General features: G+C 41.0%; 1 protein-coding gene and 1 long non-coding RNA gene across 9 annotated transcripts in view; one reads left to right on the top strand and one right to left on the bottom strand.

The window, feature by feature from the left end:
* ralgapb (Ral GTPase activating protein non-catalytic subunit beta) overlaps nt 1-10,974 on the bottom strand; it is a 35,200-nt gene extending 24,226 nt beyond the window's left edge. For 4 of the 8 annotated variants that reach the window (XM_064306454.1, XM_064306456.1, XM_064306455.1 and 1 more), the window contains exons 1-8: nt 10,824-10,974; nt 8,236-8,444; nt 6,076-6,278; nt 5,173-5,339; nt 3,331-3,517; nt 2,601-2,732; nt 2,040-2,218; nt 1,295-1,342 (exon numbers count right to left, since the gene is read on the bottom strand). In XM_064306454.1, the coding sequence (XP_064162524.1) occupies nt 1,295-1,342; nt 2,040-2,218; nt 2,601-2,732; nt 3,331-3,517; nt 5,173-5,339; nt 6,076-6,278; nt 8,236-8,412 (1,093 nt within the window). In that variant the 5' untranslated portion in view covers nt 8,413-8,444; nt 10,824-10,974. The remainder of the gene's footprint in view (nt 1-1,294; nt 1,343-2,039; nt 2,219-2,600; nt 2,733-3,330; nt 3,518-5,172; nt 5,340-6,075; nt 6,279-8,235; nt 8,445-10,823) is intronic. The other 4 variants (XM_064306458.1, XM_064306460.1, XM_064306459.1 and 1 more) reach the window with 1 other exon arrangement.
* Nucleotides 10,975-11,089: 115 nt separating this feature from the next.
* LOC135238506 (uncharacterized) lies at nt 11,090-16,860 on the top strand. The gene is made up of 3 exons (XR_010325134.1): nt 11,090-13,839; nt 14,775-14,867; nt 15,117-16,860. It is a non-coding gene; the product is annotated as an uncharacterized LOC135238506 (long non-coding RNA).
* Nucleotides 16,861-18,259: the final 1,399 nt, after the last annotated feature.

Raw genomic sequence — 18,259 nt, 5'->3', positions numbered from 1 at the left:
AAATGTTACATTTACAAATGTTACATTTATGACATGACAGTATGTCCGCAAGTCAGTTCCTTAAACATTGGTTTAGTTAACTAATAGATTCAGCATAGTGATGTACTTGGAATTACACCATGCTCTTAAATAATTTTGTGACTCTGCTATTCCACGACTCCATTAACTACTATCAGGACAAATGTTATCCGGCTTAGGCTATTACCAGACTAGACATTCCGACATTAAATAATCCCTTGTGGCAAGTATTCAACTGCATCATTCCATAATTTCAAAAATAGTATCTCGATTCCCTGCATATAAAGATGCTTTTGAACTGTGTTAAAATTTATTGCGTTGTGCCACTAGGAGCACCCTCCTTTAGTCTTAATTTAGTTTTGGTTAATTTAGCATCTGGTTTTAGGCTGCATTCAGACCAGATCAGGCAATGCGGCAAAAACGGCAGTCCTCCCATTCATCTGAATGGGGGTAGTGCGTTTAGGCTGCGGTAGTGGGGACCGCATGGGGTGCAGAAAAAAAACGCAGCAACCGTGCGGGAAGTAGAACCAGAATCTACTTTTGCCGTAACGCAACCCGACGCCACGCTGCGGTGGCCAGTCACGTAAGCCGGTGAAATTAAACCAGTGATACAAATACAGTCTCTTTCTATCATTAAATACTATAACGAGTAAAAGAAATAACAAATAAGTAAGGTTGTGTGTGCGCGCACGTGGCTTTTGTGGCATTAACGATACTACAGTTATATTAATCAGAAGGAATTCTACAGATCTTTTAAGCCATTGTGACGTCACACAAATGGGCCATGTAGTGACACGCCCACACCTCCGCACAACCCTGCGGGAAGGTGCTGCATTGCCTGATCTGGTCTGAACGCAGCCTAACACTTTTGAAATATAAAGGACAACCCTTTGTTATGTTCCTCCATCAGGAAACATCAAGTAAACAAGTGTTAAGAGGCAGAAGTGGTCACGGAGTGGCAGAAAGATTTAAATTTCTTCTGACAGAAACTGCACTGGACAAGGACTGAATACACACACATGGCAATGGAGTTACAACATATAAATGGCATACGTAAAAATTAACTGTAGGGGGTAATTACTGTCCAGAAGATTAGATGCAAAGATTCACCTTTATTTTCCACTAATTTCATACTCCAAACACCACTGCATCCTCCCACACTAGTGACTCTTTTCAAAAACCACCATCAAAAGGAATCAGCCACCTAGTCGTATAACCCCTCTGGCCCGATTTAGATAGGAATTGGATTCTCAAAAAGATGTGGTTTATCATGTACCATAAGAGGGCAGTCTTTCTTGTATCTCTTTCTTTGAGACTGCAACACCTACGAAGGGAAACAAATTAACATTTTTTTAACAATGATGAAAGAGAAATGCTGGGTTAAAATTTTTCATCTATTTAAAAGACTAACAAACACAATGTTGAGCAGCTGAAACTTCTACTACTTTCTCAATTTTCTATTTTGAATGTATTCAAAATTAAGAAGAAAGCACACTGCGGTTGTAATGAATTTAGGCCACAATCAACAATGTCTCAATATGTCTAGAACTGCTAATTTCACGGGGAAGAATATCGCTGCACCGTATACCTTCTCTCCGAGTCAGAGCCTATCACAAACGACAAACATCAAGCTCATTTTATACAATTCTGTTTGGCAGCTACAAGCATCATTGGTGCCTAGCACACAGTTTGGTAACAGTTCATTCATTAAGAAGGAAACATTCCCCAATCATAGTAGTTTGTCATCTGAGATCTAACTATAATGTGGGCAAGTTCCAATCAGCCAGCATGGTTCTCGTAAACCGTGGACAGTACACAACGCTACACATCGAGAGGGCCATCTGCATCTCCGATTCAGTGAGCATCAGAAGCCCAGGAAAGAACACAGGAGAGAGGGATAGAGCGCAGACAACGAGAACCCTCCACTCTGCCCAACTTGCCCGAGCACCGCGTCACTCCTGGGGCGGGGTGGGGGGGGTTGGGGGGTGGGGGGGGGGGGCAGCGTCCGGCCCGTTCCTTACCCAGGAAGGCGTCCACCAGGCAGCTGACCCCGCGCATGGCGCGGAAGAAGATCTGGGGCAGCTGCTTGAGGCAGGGGTGCTGGACCACCTCCTGCGGCACGCCGCTCACGCCGAGCAGCTGCTCCTGGAACTTGGGCGTGGAGCTGATGATCACCGGGTTGCTCAGGTCCACCGGGTTGCTGGAACGACAGCAGAGAGCAATGCTGAGGCTGGCCCATTGGCAGCGTGGGCCGGGACCCACTCAAGAGGGAGGCGTCGAGGCGGGTCACGGGGGGACACATAAAAGCATGTTACGAGGAATGTGCGAGATCTTACTCTACACCCGACTGTTCCACAGTCAGTCATCAGTCGAGTGAAGTTACGCGTGCAGTAACAGTTACAGATACGCTCATTTTGCTTTCCGGGCTTTGGAACGACATCACCCAAACGCCACCGGACTACATCGCAGAGGAACACGCCATTAAAGAACACGACCCTGGTCTAGCACTCAGCGACTCGCCCTGGTCGGGGGGTGTCGGGCAGTGCCGGATGGGCGTGGTCAGCTGCTGTGTCCGCGGTTACCTCAGCATGTGCAGAAAGCGAAACCAGGTCTGAGCCACACAGTCGTTGTCCATCTCAGCAGGGATCAGGTTGGCGTCTTCGTCGGGGACTTTAAAAGGCGGGAACGCGGGCCCGTAAGTGAAACGCAACAGTCTGGAGTGGGGGAGATCACATCCACAAAACAAAACAACCTTTCTATTTACCCAAACAAAATGGTGGAGGCATTATACATTTAGGCCCTTTTACTGATTTCATAAAATAAAATACCTTTGTTCGATCTCATTTACACATACCTTATTATTCCAAATGCCTAAACAAGGTTTAGGTGGTATAATTCTGCTTTTGTGGTAAAACAAGGTCTAGCTGATTAAGCCATGCGACATGGTGCCAGTTTCCTGGTTACACTACAATTTGTGAAAAAGTTCAGAGCAGAAAATCTTATCTTGAGGGACATATAACACAATGCATACAAGGCTTTAATGAACACCCATACAGATTTAAAAACTGAGTAACTCAATAAAAACAACCATTCTAAAAATAGCCCATAATAAACATAGTGAGATGCATATGTGCCACATTGCATCAGCAGAAGTCCACAATATATTAATTACAAAAGAGCACAAGTAGTAACAGGTAGATTCTCAATCAGCTTTGGAAGATTTTTGGTAACTGATGTTCTGATTGGTAGCTGAAAACTCGTTCCACCAATAGGGTGGAGGGAGGGCTGGAGAGTAGAGGGGCGAGGGGTCACCTGGAGGTCAGAGCGCAGATGACCTTGCTCCATTGCTCCACCACCGGGGGGTGGTGTCTCCAGTTGGCCAGCATCTCCCGGGCCGTCTTCCAGTAAGGCGGGGTGGGGAAGCAGCGCGTGCAGGCCAGGAACCAGACCTCGAAGAGCACGCTGATCAGCTTCTCCGCCAGCTTCTCTGCTATCCCACCTGCAGAGCAACCCGCAGGTTACCCACCGCGCAGCGCGAACAGGGCAGCGCTTCACATTTAAAGCCAATGGGAAAGGCAAGTCCACCAACGCAACAGCGCTAATTCGTAAAAGAGGTCACAAATCAGGCTCGCACAGGGAGGCAACACATCAAATACAGTGAAACATCTGTCAGATAAACATCAGGATCTCTTCAAGGAATATTTTTTAAAAAATGACAGGAGTGATAGTTTATAAGTTACCCCCCGTTTGAAACAAATGAGCGCATCCACAAGTACTAGCATAAACAAGGAATCTCAAAATGGGGAGATGCCTCTTTTCCTCCATATATCCTATAATGAAAGCTTCAACCAAGCTTTATCGTACGATTTGGGATTAATATGTATGTTTGTCTACTGAGGCTACATCCTTATTGCCGGATGTGCATGAAAAGGCTAGCTGCCAAGGCCTTGGCAAGATATACACATTTCCTAAACTTTTCAAGGTTATGCTGCTTTACTAGTTAATACAAGCCATTGAAATGTTCAATGTATACAAAACGATCCTGTGTTTTGAGACAAGTTGTTCAAATTTGAGATAAAGCACAGTGAGTGCAACTAGCAGGATATGGCAATGGCTGACGTTTCCTTTTTAAAAAACAAACAGTATCATTTTGGCATCGAGCATTGTGACACTAAACTATGTATTGGTACCGAAACCCAAATTTTGGTATCCGAACAGCCTTTGTTTGTACATGGTAATTAATGCAAAAAACTGGATAGCATTTGCTTAGGGAAATTCACTGCCATATCAGTGTGACTGTCTTCATGGTTTGTGTCAGCAGTAAAATACAAGGATCAGAAGTGAAAGCTCCAGTTTCCATGCGTGGAACAAACCTGCTCGTGGTCGTATTTACAGACCTCGCCAAGTTCATGGAATACATTTGTTTTGTTCAATAGAATAATATTTTTCTCAAGTAGAGATTTCCGCCATTGGAAGGATTTTAAATCATTATTAAGGACAACCACACATGTATTGAATTTCGCATTTTTTTCATTTTTCATTTTAACTGTTGTGTACTGTATACTGAACTATGAAATATCTGATTTAAAACAGCAAGTTGAGAAAGGTGCGCATAAATTCAAGTTTCAATTCTGTAACATTGCAACTCAAAATTGCAACAAATATTTTCCTTATATAGCAGGTAAATACATTGAAATCCTCTTCAAATACCAAATACCTGCAAAGAACCTCAAATCACTTATCTAACTTAATAAAAACCTTCTCGATCCCTTAAACACATTAATAAGATGCTTAGGCAGGCTGTGAAAGTGTACATTTGCTTAGGCGTATGTTAAAACGGGTGTGTATTTTACTGTGTGCAATTTTCATTTGCATCCATTTGGATGCATCCATTACTCTCTGGCCACGTGCTCACAAGATGAATACATTGAAATAGCCTGACAGCACTAGGTAATGTTCTAAGGCGAACTTATTCAGGGTAAAAATCTTGACGAAATGACCCAATCAGGATCAACCTTACTATGCTTTACAAATGCTTCGACGCTCAATGATCTGAGGCGATGCCAGTTTCCGATTCGAACTCATCAAGAACCTGCGGGCGCGAACGGGGCACTGGACTTGTCGCAGTGCGCGCTGCGGCTAGACGGAACTGACCTCCCACGGTGGGCGGAGCCAGCAGCGTGTCGTTGATCCGCAGCAGGAAGAGCAGCAGGACCTCCCAGGTCTCCCGCACCATGCTGGCCGACTCCCGCGCCAGCTTCTGCACCGCCGTGAGCACCTGCTGGCACAGCCGGAAGTGGCTGGGGCTGTAGTGTTCGGGCCTGCCGCGGAGAGCAACAAACAGAGGGAGAGAACGCCAATCAGAAAGAGGGTCTCACGGGCACCGCCGGCTATTCTTTTAACAAACACAACCGATCTCTGACCATCACTCATGAAGAATGCTCATTTTTATTACAAGAATTTTTCCAAGGTCGGTTGTACACATTCCTTCATGCATTACATTGTAATTTGAATAAGAAAGTCACCTGGTGTAGGGCTGTCGCTCAAGTCAAAAAATACTATCCGAAATTCCAAAATTAAAAATTTCAAGGCTAAAAATAACCTTAGCCGGGAATCAGCAGATTTATTAGTGCAAATTGCAAAATATGAAGACAAATATAATATTGCGCTATATTTTCAAAAACAACTTTTATATATTTTAATATTTTTATTATATTTTGTCGAGAAGATGGGCTCCAACCGCACTTATGACCTGGGATCGGTTACTTTCGTGCCAGCTGGGTGAGGCGGGGCTATTTAGCTACCATCACTAATTTTTGGTAATTTTTGCACTGCCAAATTGTTAGCTAGTGTGCAAACTGTCATACTTTTTTCTCCTTAAGCACAGAATTTCCATGTTCGTCTTCAAAAGTGAAATTGGTACGCAAATTTGAAATTTAATTCCATATCTGAAAGTAATGTGACAGCTCTAATCCGATGTATTACTGTACTGTATACCGCTTGTATCCTCCTCAGGTCAGCTTGGTGAACTTCACATCCCAAAAATCCACACACTACCTGGGCAGGAAGAGGTTGTGGAGGTGTTTGAGAATAGTCTGCACATAGAGGTTGGGCTCCTTGATGATGGGCTGTGGGATGGAGTCTCTTGGAGCCACCAGTGCCATGATCCAGTCAGTGTACACGTCCACGCACAGCTTAACAGTGTCTCCATCCAGAGGTAGCGTGAGGCCATAGCACAAAACTTCCATCGTCCACTTGACCTGAATAGACAAGATCAAGATCATCATCGTCATCATCTTTATTTGTTGATTTATTTATTTTTCCATTAAGAATGCAGTCCAACTAAAATGGACTGCCTCTTTAAAAAAAGGTACTGGACGAGAGTATCTGCCAACATAATTTGCTTAGCAAATGCCCTTATGCAGTGCGACACAGCTTACATACTATTTATTCATACAGCTGGACATCGACTAAAGCAAGAAAGGTTAGGTTTCTTCAATGGTATAATAGCTCCCTTGGTTCTGAATCTACAACGTTTGAGTTACAAGCAGTTCCATATCTTAGTGCTTTAGGGTTGGATTAGACTAACTTTGAATAACACGGAGGGAAAACCTGCGGTTTTCAAAAGAGGAACGACTGGGCTACAACAATTGTGCATTGTTGTTTGAGATGCCTCACCTACTTCCTCTGGTGTCCTGTAAATGAGTGACATCATCGTGAGGTCGTGGAACAAGTGCCCAGACCTTGCTCAAGGTCCTAGAGATGTCACTACATCATTCTGATCATCCTGAATTATGGAAGAAGCAGAGTGGTGGCACTAAAAAAGGGCACACAGGCGGCCTTTGGCAGACGGCCAAAATTTTTGCCTGCCTTAACACAAACAAACTTATCTAATGGCTTTGCCTAATATGCTAAATAAGGGCCTTCTGCTGGGTGGAGAAACGGCCAGTGGAATTACTGGCAAAAAAATGCCCCAGAGGATACACAGGAAATCCTTTTGCTGTTATCACCAGACGCAGAAGCCCAAAGCAAAGAGCTAGGGCACAACATGTGGAAGTGAACACCGTACGCAGACAAAGGATCCTCCGAGAAAGTTGTGGACATCTCTCATCGCATACATAACCAACAAACAGTAGGTTGGTAAAATTATACAATAACATCAAAAGTTGACGTACTTGGAGCAATTTTCATGGAAGGTCCTTCACTGCATGTTTCTCGAAAGGATAAGGTGCTAATAATAACTGCAAGCCCAAAGATACTGCTCTGGCTACACTCAAGCAATTGTAGCATTAAAGAACCCACTTAGGGAAAGGTTGCCTCGAATACTAAAGCTCTCTGCTTATCTATCCAGCAAAAGGTACTGGGCCAACACAGCTGAATCGTCTAAATTAATTAAAAATCTTTTCCCGGCAAGGGCATACCTGCGTTTATGGCAAAAGAAAAAAAAATTAACTCTGGAATTCCTTCCTGTCCTTATCTTGACAAGCCAGGTTCTCTGATTCATTCAGTACTCAAAGAGTTTTAGCCAACTCCTAAAAATTCCTAATGTAGTATAGAGGAAAAGGGGCAACAAACTACACCCCTCCACAACCAGCAAGTACAGCACACCTGGAGGATTTTAAGAGTTGACTGTCACCTCACCTATGTGTCACATGTATCAAAGGTCAAAGAAAGGAGACTCCTTAAAATGTCATGAAGCAAGACTATCTATGCAAAGCACTTAGATTACAATCAATAAAACTATGTACAGTATATTGCCAGATACGTTTTTGTAAAGAGCGTCTGCTAAATTGATGCTATGCAAAAAAAAAAAAAAAAAAAAAAAAACTTACATACTCATTCTTGGCTCTACTAGCAGGAACAAAGGTAAGAGTAACTCAGGTTCGGCAGTAAACTAGGCCAGTGGTTCCCAGACCAGGTTTCAAAACCCAGGACCCAATTCATAAGCATATGTCTGTGTACGTGTTTGCAGTGCTATGACACGCCCCTTATTATTAAAATCTAGACCAACATGTGCTTCACCCCCTAACCCAAGTCACCAAAGATCATGAATGACCCATAGTTCTGGAACCTGCTGGTGCGCACAATATTGGGTAGGACCCTAGGACGCTGGAACCTGCTGGTGTGCATTGTATAGGAGGGTAGGACCCTAGGAGGCTGGAACCTGCTGGTGTGCATAGTATAGGAGGGTAAGACCCTGGGGCTGCGAAAACTTACCTCCTTGTCGGTTTTGAGCAGGCTCTCGGCCACCGGGGACACGAGGGCGGTCCCCAGCGGGCGCACCACCGCGTTGGCCACGTCCCGCCCCACCGCCGCGGGGTAAGTGTGCAGGACGCTCACGTGGCCCTGGTCGCCCTGGACCACCAGGTGCAGCGACCGCCACTCCGAGTACATGCCGCCTCTCTTCTACTCGATCCAGCGGCTACCTGCAACACAGCAGTGCTCGGCGTGTTACACCCAGCCCAGGCTCGAGCCTTCCGTGTGTGCCCACCTCCGGTCTTCCCTTTCGCTGTTGCTGCCGTCCTTTACGACCCGCTGACAAAAGACGACAAGCAAACAAGGGACGCGTCCCTCTGGTGTTTTGACAATACGCTTCCGCTCGGCTCCCTGCGGTTTTTCAAAAGCCGCGGTGTCAAATTTGACGTTGTGAACGGATAACAGAAACCCCCAAGAGTCCCATGCTTTATCCGCTATCCTATGTAATAAAATACAATGCTATAAAAAAAACTGTCACCATCCACAAAGCAAGCATGACAAGTTTCCAGCCTTACAGAAAAAATCCTGACAAACTAAGGGAAAGGAGTCTGCTATGATTTTGACTTTCTATTGTTCTGGTTTGAAACCATTTTCTTCATTGAAGAAGAAACAAAACTAATTAATTATTCTGTTGCGCCAGAGCCTCTGCTTTATGCCCAAATGAGAGCCTCAATCTGATTAAGAACTGCATAATGAAAACCAGAAGCCTTGCTGACTGTACATGCTGAAATGAGCCATTGCTGTTATACAAAGAGTTCCTGTCTATGTTTATATCACAAATACCCACTTCATCTGAACCTGTAGGTCAAAAACACCCAAACAAAAGCTAGTAACGCAATGATTTACAATGGACCTGCAATGATTTTAATGTATTAAACTTAAAGTGAGCCATGGGACCTGTTCTAAAAATAGATGACAAACTGCTTATTTTGAAGCACGGCAGAAGGGTCTAAAAAAGGCAGGCTTCATTTTAATCTGGCTGATCTCTTTGGCACGTTAACAGAAATGTTAAACAGTCAGGGTACAAGTGTACTCCTTGAAACACGGGTGATGTTTATGTCTTTTACCACTGTAGACCTCGACTGTAAATTGAACAGACTCCTGTCATGAGCACCTCTTCTCATGTAAACTTAAGACAATTGTTATTGCAGCATCTACCAACGCCAAGCAAGCGATTCTGGGTTTAGAACGAAGATAACCAACTCACCGGTCTTTAAATCTACGGGGCAAGAGTAACGTTAGACTACATGCTCCGCATAGTACGACACGTTTTATAATTTAGGTACAGTAGGAAGACGGAATAAGGTAAACAGCGTTAAAGCAATCACTGTGAGCCATACCCTAATTCAAGACAGTCTGAGATGATGACATTTCAAATACTTTCGAGGACAGAGCGCAAGTTCAATGTTAAATACAATTTTGCTTCTCTAACCATAGTGTTCCTATTCCCAGAAATCTATAATGGGAATGGTGCATGAAAACAGGGCAAGAGCCATAACATTACACGTAAGGGCCGGTAAATCGATTGGGCTAAGGTTTCTTGTTGATACAACGTTAACTAGCTAGCTAGCCACCACGGTTAAGGGCGGAAGGGTTGGGCTCATTCCCCAACAGTTCGACGCACGGAGAATAATATAGCCAGGAAGCTAATGTCACAGCTAATTGCTTTCTGACCATGTACATCTAGCAATCTATCAATACTGATAGCAGGCTTAATTTACTAACTTTCTTGAAAACTGACTAATGCTCGGCTGGCTAACATTAGCAAGCAAGCTAATCACACAGTTCACATATGACCGTCTGCTAGCTAGCCGTAGCTAAGAAAACACAATTCATAACACTGAGGCAGCTAACATTAACTTTAGCCAATTATCTGATAGCGACAAGCTAGGCAGTCTTTCAAGCTGAAGCCCAGTAACAGTGGTTTAAATTTTACACATTCGGTAGCTAAAGAAACTAAACGATGGTTGAACCTTGTTTCATTTTAAAAGACTCAATGTGTCACGCTAACAAGCTTGTTAGGTCGTTAGCTAACTAGCTACAAAGGTAGCCTAGCTCGTTGGATAGCAGGACAACTTCCTTGTTTCTAAAGTGGTTTATTCAGCTGGCCTATCCAATAGTTATAACTAGTTGGGTAGCAAGCTATTAGATACTAGCCAAGAGTGTTCATGTGCAATCTTGCAAGATCGCGAACATAAACCGCAAAACATCCATAACTAGCTAGTTTGTGTTAACTTTAAACTAAGAGATATACTCTAATTTATCCAGCAAGCAAGGTAGCTAAAGATAACAACAGTAGCTAGCTAGCTAACGTTAGCTTGTTACCAAACATTGTTTTACACAAAGGTCATTTTGGCAAACTAGCTAACAAACTAACTGCCTAGCTAGTGTCGTCAGAGATGTAGCTAGCTGCTAGCAGCTATAGATTTCATGCGGAACCCGATGTCGGCCACAAGGTGAACTCCAATCCCCTGTTCCACAAGGCACAGGCCGCATTGCGGGATAAATAAAAACAGAAGCAAGCGCATACTTGAATGTACACACGTTACCTGTATCAGAAGGAAAGGCTGACATATCAACCGTCCGTGTCTTCTCAACAAATATAGCTCTAGAGACCAGGAGACTATAACATCATCACTGTTGCAAGACCACCAACATGAATATACCTCTCCGCCCCGTCTCCGTCCGGCGGAGTCCGGCACTGACACTGCAGGATCGGGAGGCGCCGCAGATTGCCGATGGTACCCGAGAGCAGCGCCATCTGTCTGTGCTCAACTGGGAAAGGAACTGTTCCTGTCAGTATGTTAGAATTCTATAAACATTGTGAATAACTACGAGTAACAGTAACATTATCATATCGCTCGAAGGTCTAATAAATCTAAGAAAATCTCACATACACTGCCATCATTGTAAAGCTAATAACGATTGAAATGTACATAATAAGTATTTAAATTTGCCCTACAGATAACACTACTGAGGTGGTCATGAAGCAATGAAATCACCAAAAATCATGCCATTCCAAGAATTCGAAGATGCTGCTTCTTGATGCTGTGTGTATGTATTGAACTCGAAGGCGTTTATTTTTGACCAACTAAAACTAGGCAAATGTAGATGATATATCTCTCAACTAATAGGCCTAATGTATGCCCAATTAAGGGCCTAACAACTCACTTGTGTTGAGTGAAGAATTATGATTTAGCTAATTTTAAAAGTGTTCTGTTCTTTGCGCTGTTCATTTTTGCTTTGCTTTGTTAATTATTGTTGCCTATGAGTCTTTGGGCCCTTCTTCAAGAGAAGGTGTCACAGAGTGCTAACAAATAAGGACAAGCAGAACCATAACTTTTCTTTAACCTTGGTTATTTTGTTTCATTTCACAAAGCAGTCTTATTTTTGTTTCAGTTGACCATTGTCAATTATGAGTGCACAGTGCTGTTCCTTTAAGATCAGTCAAGGTCAACATAGCATGCAGGCAAGCACACAGGAGCTTGAGAAAATAAATACAAGACAATCAGGCACATGGTGATAAAAATGTTTTAATTATCCCCTCACAATAAAAAAACAAGGTCTTTAAATGTTCTTTCACCCAGTCATTAGTGCATGAACTGTATTTGTGCCAGTCTAGCTTCCATTCACTCAGTGGTGCAGAAAGTGTGTCCTACATCATAATGCAGTTGTGATTGCCGAAAACCTCTGTTAAGGAAGATTAAAGTTGGTATACATACAGATATATTTAAACAGTGACAGTTTGGTGAAAGACTCAGGTAATATGAATTAGTAGTTTTTGTATTTCAATCAACTGAACATGCCCCAGTTAATAGGATTTCAGGGGGGTGTCCCTTCATAATTAAATGTGTACTCCATATACTATGAAACAACCGCAGTGTATGAACGACTGAGGTATTATGACATGGATCTTAGAACAAAGTGTGCAGGTCTCAACACAACTGTCTATCTAGGTTAAATGTTGCCATGTCTTGCAGTGTTTTAAGATGCATAAATAGGCCATGTGAGGAGGATAATCTGAGTATTAAGATTTTAAAAATAATCTTTTGCAAACTGTACATGAGTATGAAAGTTTAAACTTTCTGATTAAACATTTAAAAAATAAGTGACAATATACTGTAATATTGTAATATTGTACTGTATACTGTAGCTTATTCTTCTGCCTAGCTGGCTTTGCAGAGGTTAGGTCAGAATAGTGTTCACTGTGTGAACTGTGTTCTTGGCTAGAGATAGCTGTACAAAATAAGTATTGTACCTTACTGAACCTGTGTTCAGCAGTTGTCTATGACCATGAAATGCACTTTTTGTACGTCGCTTTGGATAAAAGCGTCTGCCAAGTAAATGTAATGTAATGTAATGTAATGTAACAATAATAGTGCCACTCTGAGACCAACTGACATACTCCAATAACCCCCTTTATCAAACAAAAGTAGGCTGGCTTTCCCCTTAGTTGTATGGCAGCATTAATACTATTATGGCATTTTACAATAGTTTGACAATTTGAAAAACTATCCAGTCACATTAAAATAGTATTGTATTGTACATCAACTGAAGAATTTCCTCTGCACTGCTCGACATAACATCTAATTTAATGCACGTTATTAAGTAATCACATGCAAAGTGTCAAACTGTGGTCCACATGGTCTTAGGGCGAGACAAGTCATTAATAAGGCCATTCTGTTGGGTGCCTGTTCCTGATGAATCCTTAGCAATGTTATTGTTTGAAATAATTTTACTGCAGTCAGCATTCTCAGTCTCACAGCTAGTAGCATATTGACTCCCCAGCTTAGATAGGGGTTGTTGGGAGACAGTCAAGGTGCCAGATGACTTGCTTCAATTGGCCCTCGCTGTCTGAAGAAAGCAATCAACTCTTGCAAAGCACGGCTGACCCTGTGTTTCTGTCTGAAACCACACAGGCCCAACTTCCGCCACTTAACTTCTGCCATTCACAATCCTCTCTGCATTCCAAGTAAATGAGGGCTATGGGAAGTATACTGTTCAATTATATATGTCATGAAATGTTGGGTTGCAGTATATGACCATAAAAGCAAGAAAAAAACAAAAAAAATTCCAGCTACACAGAGGAAGAAAATAGTTATTTTATGGTTTAAAACATCTTTGTAAAGATAAAAGATTTTTTTTTGCTATTGCTATATTTTACTTAATGCAGTTTGATAGTTTAGTGAAGTAGCATAAGAGGTAATTTGCTGTATGACAGTTATAGAAATGTAGGAATAATTCACCAAACTTAATTGCATGATTTAGCACAGGATTATAGCTCTGGATATACTCTGTATCTATAGCATATTGGTTATACTGGAAAAAATATAATACCAAAATGTCTATAACATCTCCAGTACCAAGCGCAGGGCTGTGTTGAATGCTGCGTCAAACCACACTGAGCCAAAAGTTTTCCTGTTCTGAGTAGGCGGGCATGTATGTGTGTATCTTACAAGTTTCCATTTCCGATTTCTGTCGAAGGTTCAGCCAAAAACCGAGGATGCAGAAGATCAAGTTGTAGCATTGTAGCAAAGGGGCTGTATGAATATCAAATATGCATGTGTGAGTGTGTTTCATTTTTCCTTTACATGCACAGAGATAATGGAATAACGAATGCAATGCATCAAAATGGCGGCAGTGTTATACGGTAGCTAGGGAACACGGCTGATTGCATGAAGGTTGCAGGTTCAATTCCCAGGACAGACACTGCTATTGCAGCCTTGAGCAAGGTACTGAACAGCTTCAGGATATATCCAGCTGTATAAATGGATACCATGTGGAAAACCTTGTGCAACAATTTGCGCAAGTCCATTAGGATAAAAGCGTCTACTAAATGCCTGTAATGTATAGGTTATGAAATAATCAGTATTCTGCATGCATACATGGAAATATTAAAGAAAGAACAATCATATTTTTCACAAATAAAAGACTGTTTTTCAAAACAGGATGACCAAATATAACCACACATTATAACACCTTTTTAACTGCTGGAATATAGTTGCCACATTTGGATGTCATGTGGTATGACTTCAAAAAAACTATGAATATTAAGTTTTATCTGCAAATCTAAATTTTGATGATAAATTTGATAGTGAACTTTGGTGGGAAGAATGCCTGTTTTTTAGGTGACCAATTCTGTGCCTGTAAAATTTGACTGAACTTGAAAACATCATGTGGTGAGACCAAGTATCATGTGGTGCAACTATTGCAGAACGTTGTACATGATAGATATATGTCCTGCATTGGCAGTTTCTGTGCATTTATATTTAATTCATGATTTATATACATACAGTTCTTTATTTTAGTATAAGTTTTAGTATAATTTGACATAGATTTGTCTGCAATTTCAGTCATTTTCCCCAATATTTCAGAAAACTTTTTTTTTCATCTTTGTACAATTTTATGAGAGAAATGCCAAAACAATTTATAGCATGACATTTCATTTAGGTAATTATGCATTTATTAATAATTTATAACTATTTTAACCTATTTCCTAGATGGCACACACAAGCAAAGAAAAAAACACTCGCCACAGGCAGTATGTTAGTTCCGTCCCTGCAGCAAGAGCTAAGTACCTTGCTAGAAGAAAGGTATACGAAGGAACTATAAGTAACGTAACACAAAGTACTCATTTCTCTAGTGTGTTTTTAACTGTCATGTTAGGATTTTTTTTGTACGTCGCTTTGGATAAAAGCGTCTGCCAAATGAATGTAATGTAATGAATTTTATCTTTTCTGTAACATGTTTAACTTTCTGTTGCCGTCTATCATTAGTCTAAAATAAAATTGACTATGTACAAACTTAGATTTATGGAATGACATTATACACTACTGTTTCAGCTGCCAGAGAAGAAAACAGCAAGGAAAGATTACATATTTAAAATTCAAGTGAGCTGTCAAAGAGAGAGAAGAAGAAACAGAGAGACAAATGGAGGGCTGCATCCAGAAGTTACAGGGATAGGAAAAAGATGGAAAATGCTGTGTTGGATCTTACACCACCGTCTATGGAGAACACTCCACCAGTTCTGGCTGTCCTATTAATCTTGCTTAAAAAACACTGAATTCACTTAATTTAATGTTTTTGTATAAATGCATGTGTACACAACATTCCAAATGTTTGAACAATTGCCAAAGATATCCTTTCTTTTTTGTATTTTAAAATTGGCCTATTCAAAATCCTTATCCGTCATTGACCCATAAAAGCAAATAAATGAAATTCTGCATCTGCGAATGTAATTTCTGCCATCTGGTCGTTAACAGTTCCTTGTGGAACTATAGTTAACACCTGTTTTACCATGGGGTACAAAACAAGATTACACATATGAGTAATTCATTAGCAGCTGTCATTCTAATGCTGAAATGAGGGACCTTTTCAGAAAATAAACCTCATCCACTGCTCAGAATCTATGAGTCAGGAGAAAATACAGTAAAACGGTCAAAAAGTCAAACAGAAAACTTTCCACAATTGTGTGGTCTATTCTGAAGTCAAAGGTTCTGGGACAACAGCTACTTTTTCAAGAAGACAGTGTTTACCACATCGCACTACCGAGTAACGGGAGGAAAATTGTTTGTGGGGCTCTCTCAAGGGCAATGACAGGATATAGATGAGAAATATATTCGAAGTCCTACAGTCACTGAAATAAAGAGCATCCTTTCTGCATCGGTGGCATGAATCTAAGTCGGTAATGAGTAGGAAAAATGTTTCCTGTGTTCAGTGGGCCGATCAGTAGACAGAGAAAAGCTGAAATCCCAGATATCCGCCTTCCAGCAGATGCAGAATTATTGTTACTTGGTTTCATTTTGCAATGTTTTATTCTGTGATTATATAAATATTGCAGTAAATCCAAATTTAAAATGTATAGTATTACAATTCAAAGGTAAAAAAAAAAACTGGATACAGTGACTTCAAAACATTTTGGCTTGCAATTATTAATTATGGTTTTTTTAGAATAGCACAAATTACCATTTGAATGACGCATATTTTAATAATTGGTGAATGGAAGACCACTAGACAATAACGTTAATTCAATGTTTTAAATCACGAAAAAACTTGTTATATCAGCACCAGTCCTGGGTCTAAACCCGCTACTCCCTCCCCATTCTCTTTCGCGCATTGTGTGGCACTGCGATGACCTCCAGTGATTCAGCTTCAGAGAGAGACGTGAGGAGGGAGTGTCAGCTTGTGTACAGCGCGCTCGCTTCAATCAGTGTAATGAAGAGAAAAAATAATGACCGTATAACCTTCAACATTCATCGCCCTGGTATCAATTTGTTACCACGGTAACCGGTAATGCAGAATACCGGCGTAGCCAAAGTTGAAAGTAGTTCTGTGTTGCTCCTGTGTTGTGTTTGGTTAATGGCCTCAGTACGGCTTCTTGCAAGAAACTTTATGGCAAAGCTATGGTTTTTGTTAGGCCTGGTCCAAATACTGGGAAATAAATAGATTTATTTATGTTTTGATGTCTCATCATTTACAGTATGCCAACCTCTAGGTATGAAGATATTATTGTGACTTAGATGTAGATAGATCAGACCACATTTAATGACTAATTAATGCAGAAATCCAAGTAATTCCAAAGGGCTCACAAACCTTTTCTTTCAACTGTATGTTCAAAAGCAAAGCCCCCCTCCCTTCCCCTTTGGGCCCCAGGTAGTCAGTTCCACTGTTTCCCCCCACGGTGACGCCCCTGCTTAATAGATTTGGCCTCTTTGAAAGAGTGGCTACAAAGAGGCCATTTCTGAGAAAGACTGGAATTAAGCAACACCTGGTGATTGAAAGAAGCTGAGTGACAGACCCTGATACATTCTGGAAGAAGATTTCTGTAGTCTGATCTGATGAGATTAAAGTTGGGACTGTTTAGTCTGAAAGCAAAACACACACTATGTTTGGTGCAAAACAAATATTATCCCTTGCCATCGAGTATCATAGTGGCAACATCATGCAATAGGATCGTCTGTCAGCAGGAGTGCCAGTGAAACCTGTTGAAAGGAAGACAAAATGGATGGAGCCAAATACAGGTAAATCCTTGAGAAGAACCTTATTCACTCTGCAAGAAATAGACACTTAGGGCAAAGATTCATGTTCCAACAGGAGAATGACTCAACCAAAGCACATTGCACAAACACAAAAGGATTGGTTTACAAACAAGGTCTGTATTCTGAAGTGACCCAGACCTAAATTCAATTGAAAATCTGTGGTATGACCTGGAAATTTTTGTCCATTGATGCTCTCCATCTCCAACCTTTCTGGGACAAATTTGCATGGAGTAGTGAACAAATGTAATTATGAAAACCTCAAACATGCCAGAGAAGACTCAGAGCTATACTTGCTGCTAAAGGCCTATCAACATAGTATGGACTATTTATCAAATGTTAATCTACAATTTTAGAAAAAAAGTTAATAAAAATAAAAATACAATGAAAATAATATGAAATATACAAATATAAATGTGAAAAGGTTTAGGAGGTGGCAGGTTAATACTATCTGAAGGCATTGCAATTAATTTATGGTAAAAAGCTGATCAGTTTTCAGTAAAGATTTAAAGGAATAGTTTATTCTCTGGTGTTTTAAAAGTATTACTCCAGTTTTAGTGTATGTTTTTGATTTTCCCAGATAGATTTTGTGTGTGATGTAGGATATTTTACAAACTTAAAACAGTTTCCAAAGGCATGCTGGTTTTACAGTGGCTGATACAGGGGCACAGATGGGTATCTGGTTTAAAGCAAGAAAATACAACTCAAGTAATTTCAAATGGCCACTTATTTATTCACCTGCATCAAAGGAGAAATATCATGTCTGACATGAACTTTACTCTGTTGCGCAGAAGTAAATATTTAGGGCAAATACACTTTTGTATTGTAAACTTCATTTATTCAGCTTTCAGACTCTAAACCCTCAAAAATAACAGATCTGACAAAGGTCAAACAAGGTTACAGTAGCTGAATAAATTAGATTTACAAATGTACTTGGAAGTTTATTTTTT

Source organism: Anguilla rostrata, chromosome 13, assembly GCF_018555375.3.
Source record: "Anguilla rostrata isolate EN2019 chromosome 13, ASM1855537v3, whole genome shotgun sequence".
Lineage (NCBI taxonomy): Eukaryota > Metazoa > Chordata > Actinopteri > Anguilliformes > Anguillidae > Anguilla > Anguilla rostrata.
Note: the sequence above shows the minus strand (reverse complement) of the source record. Positions and strands in the feature narration are given on the sequence as shown.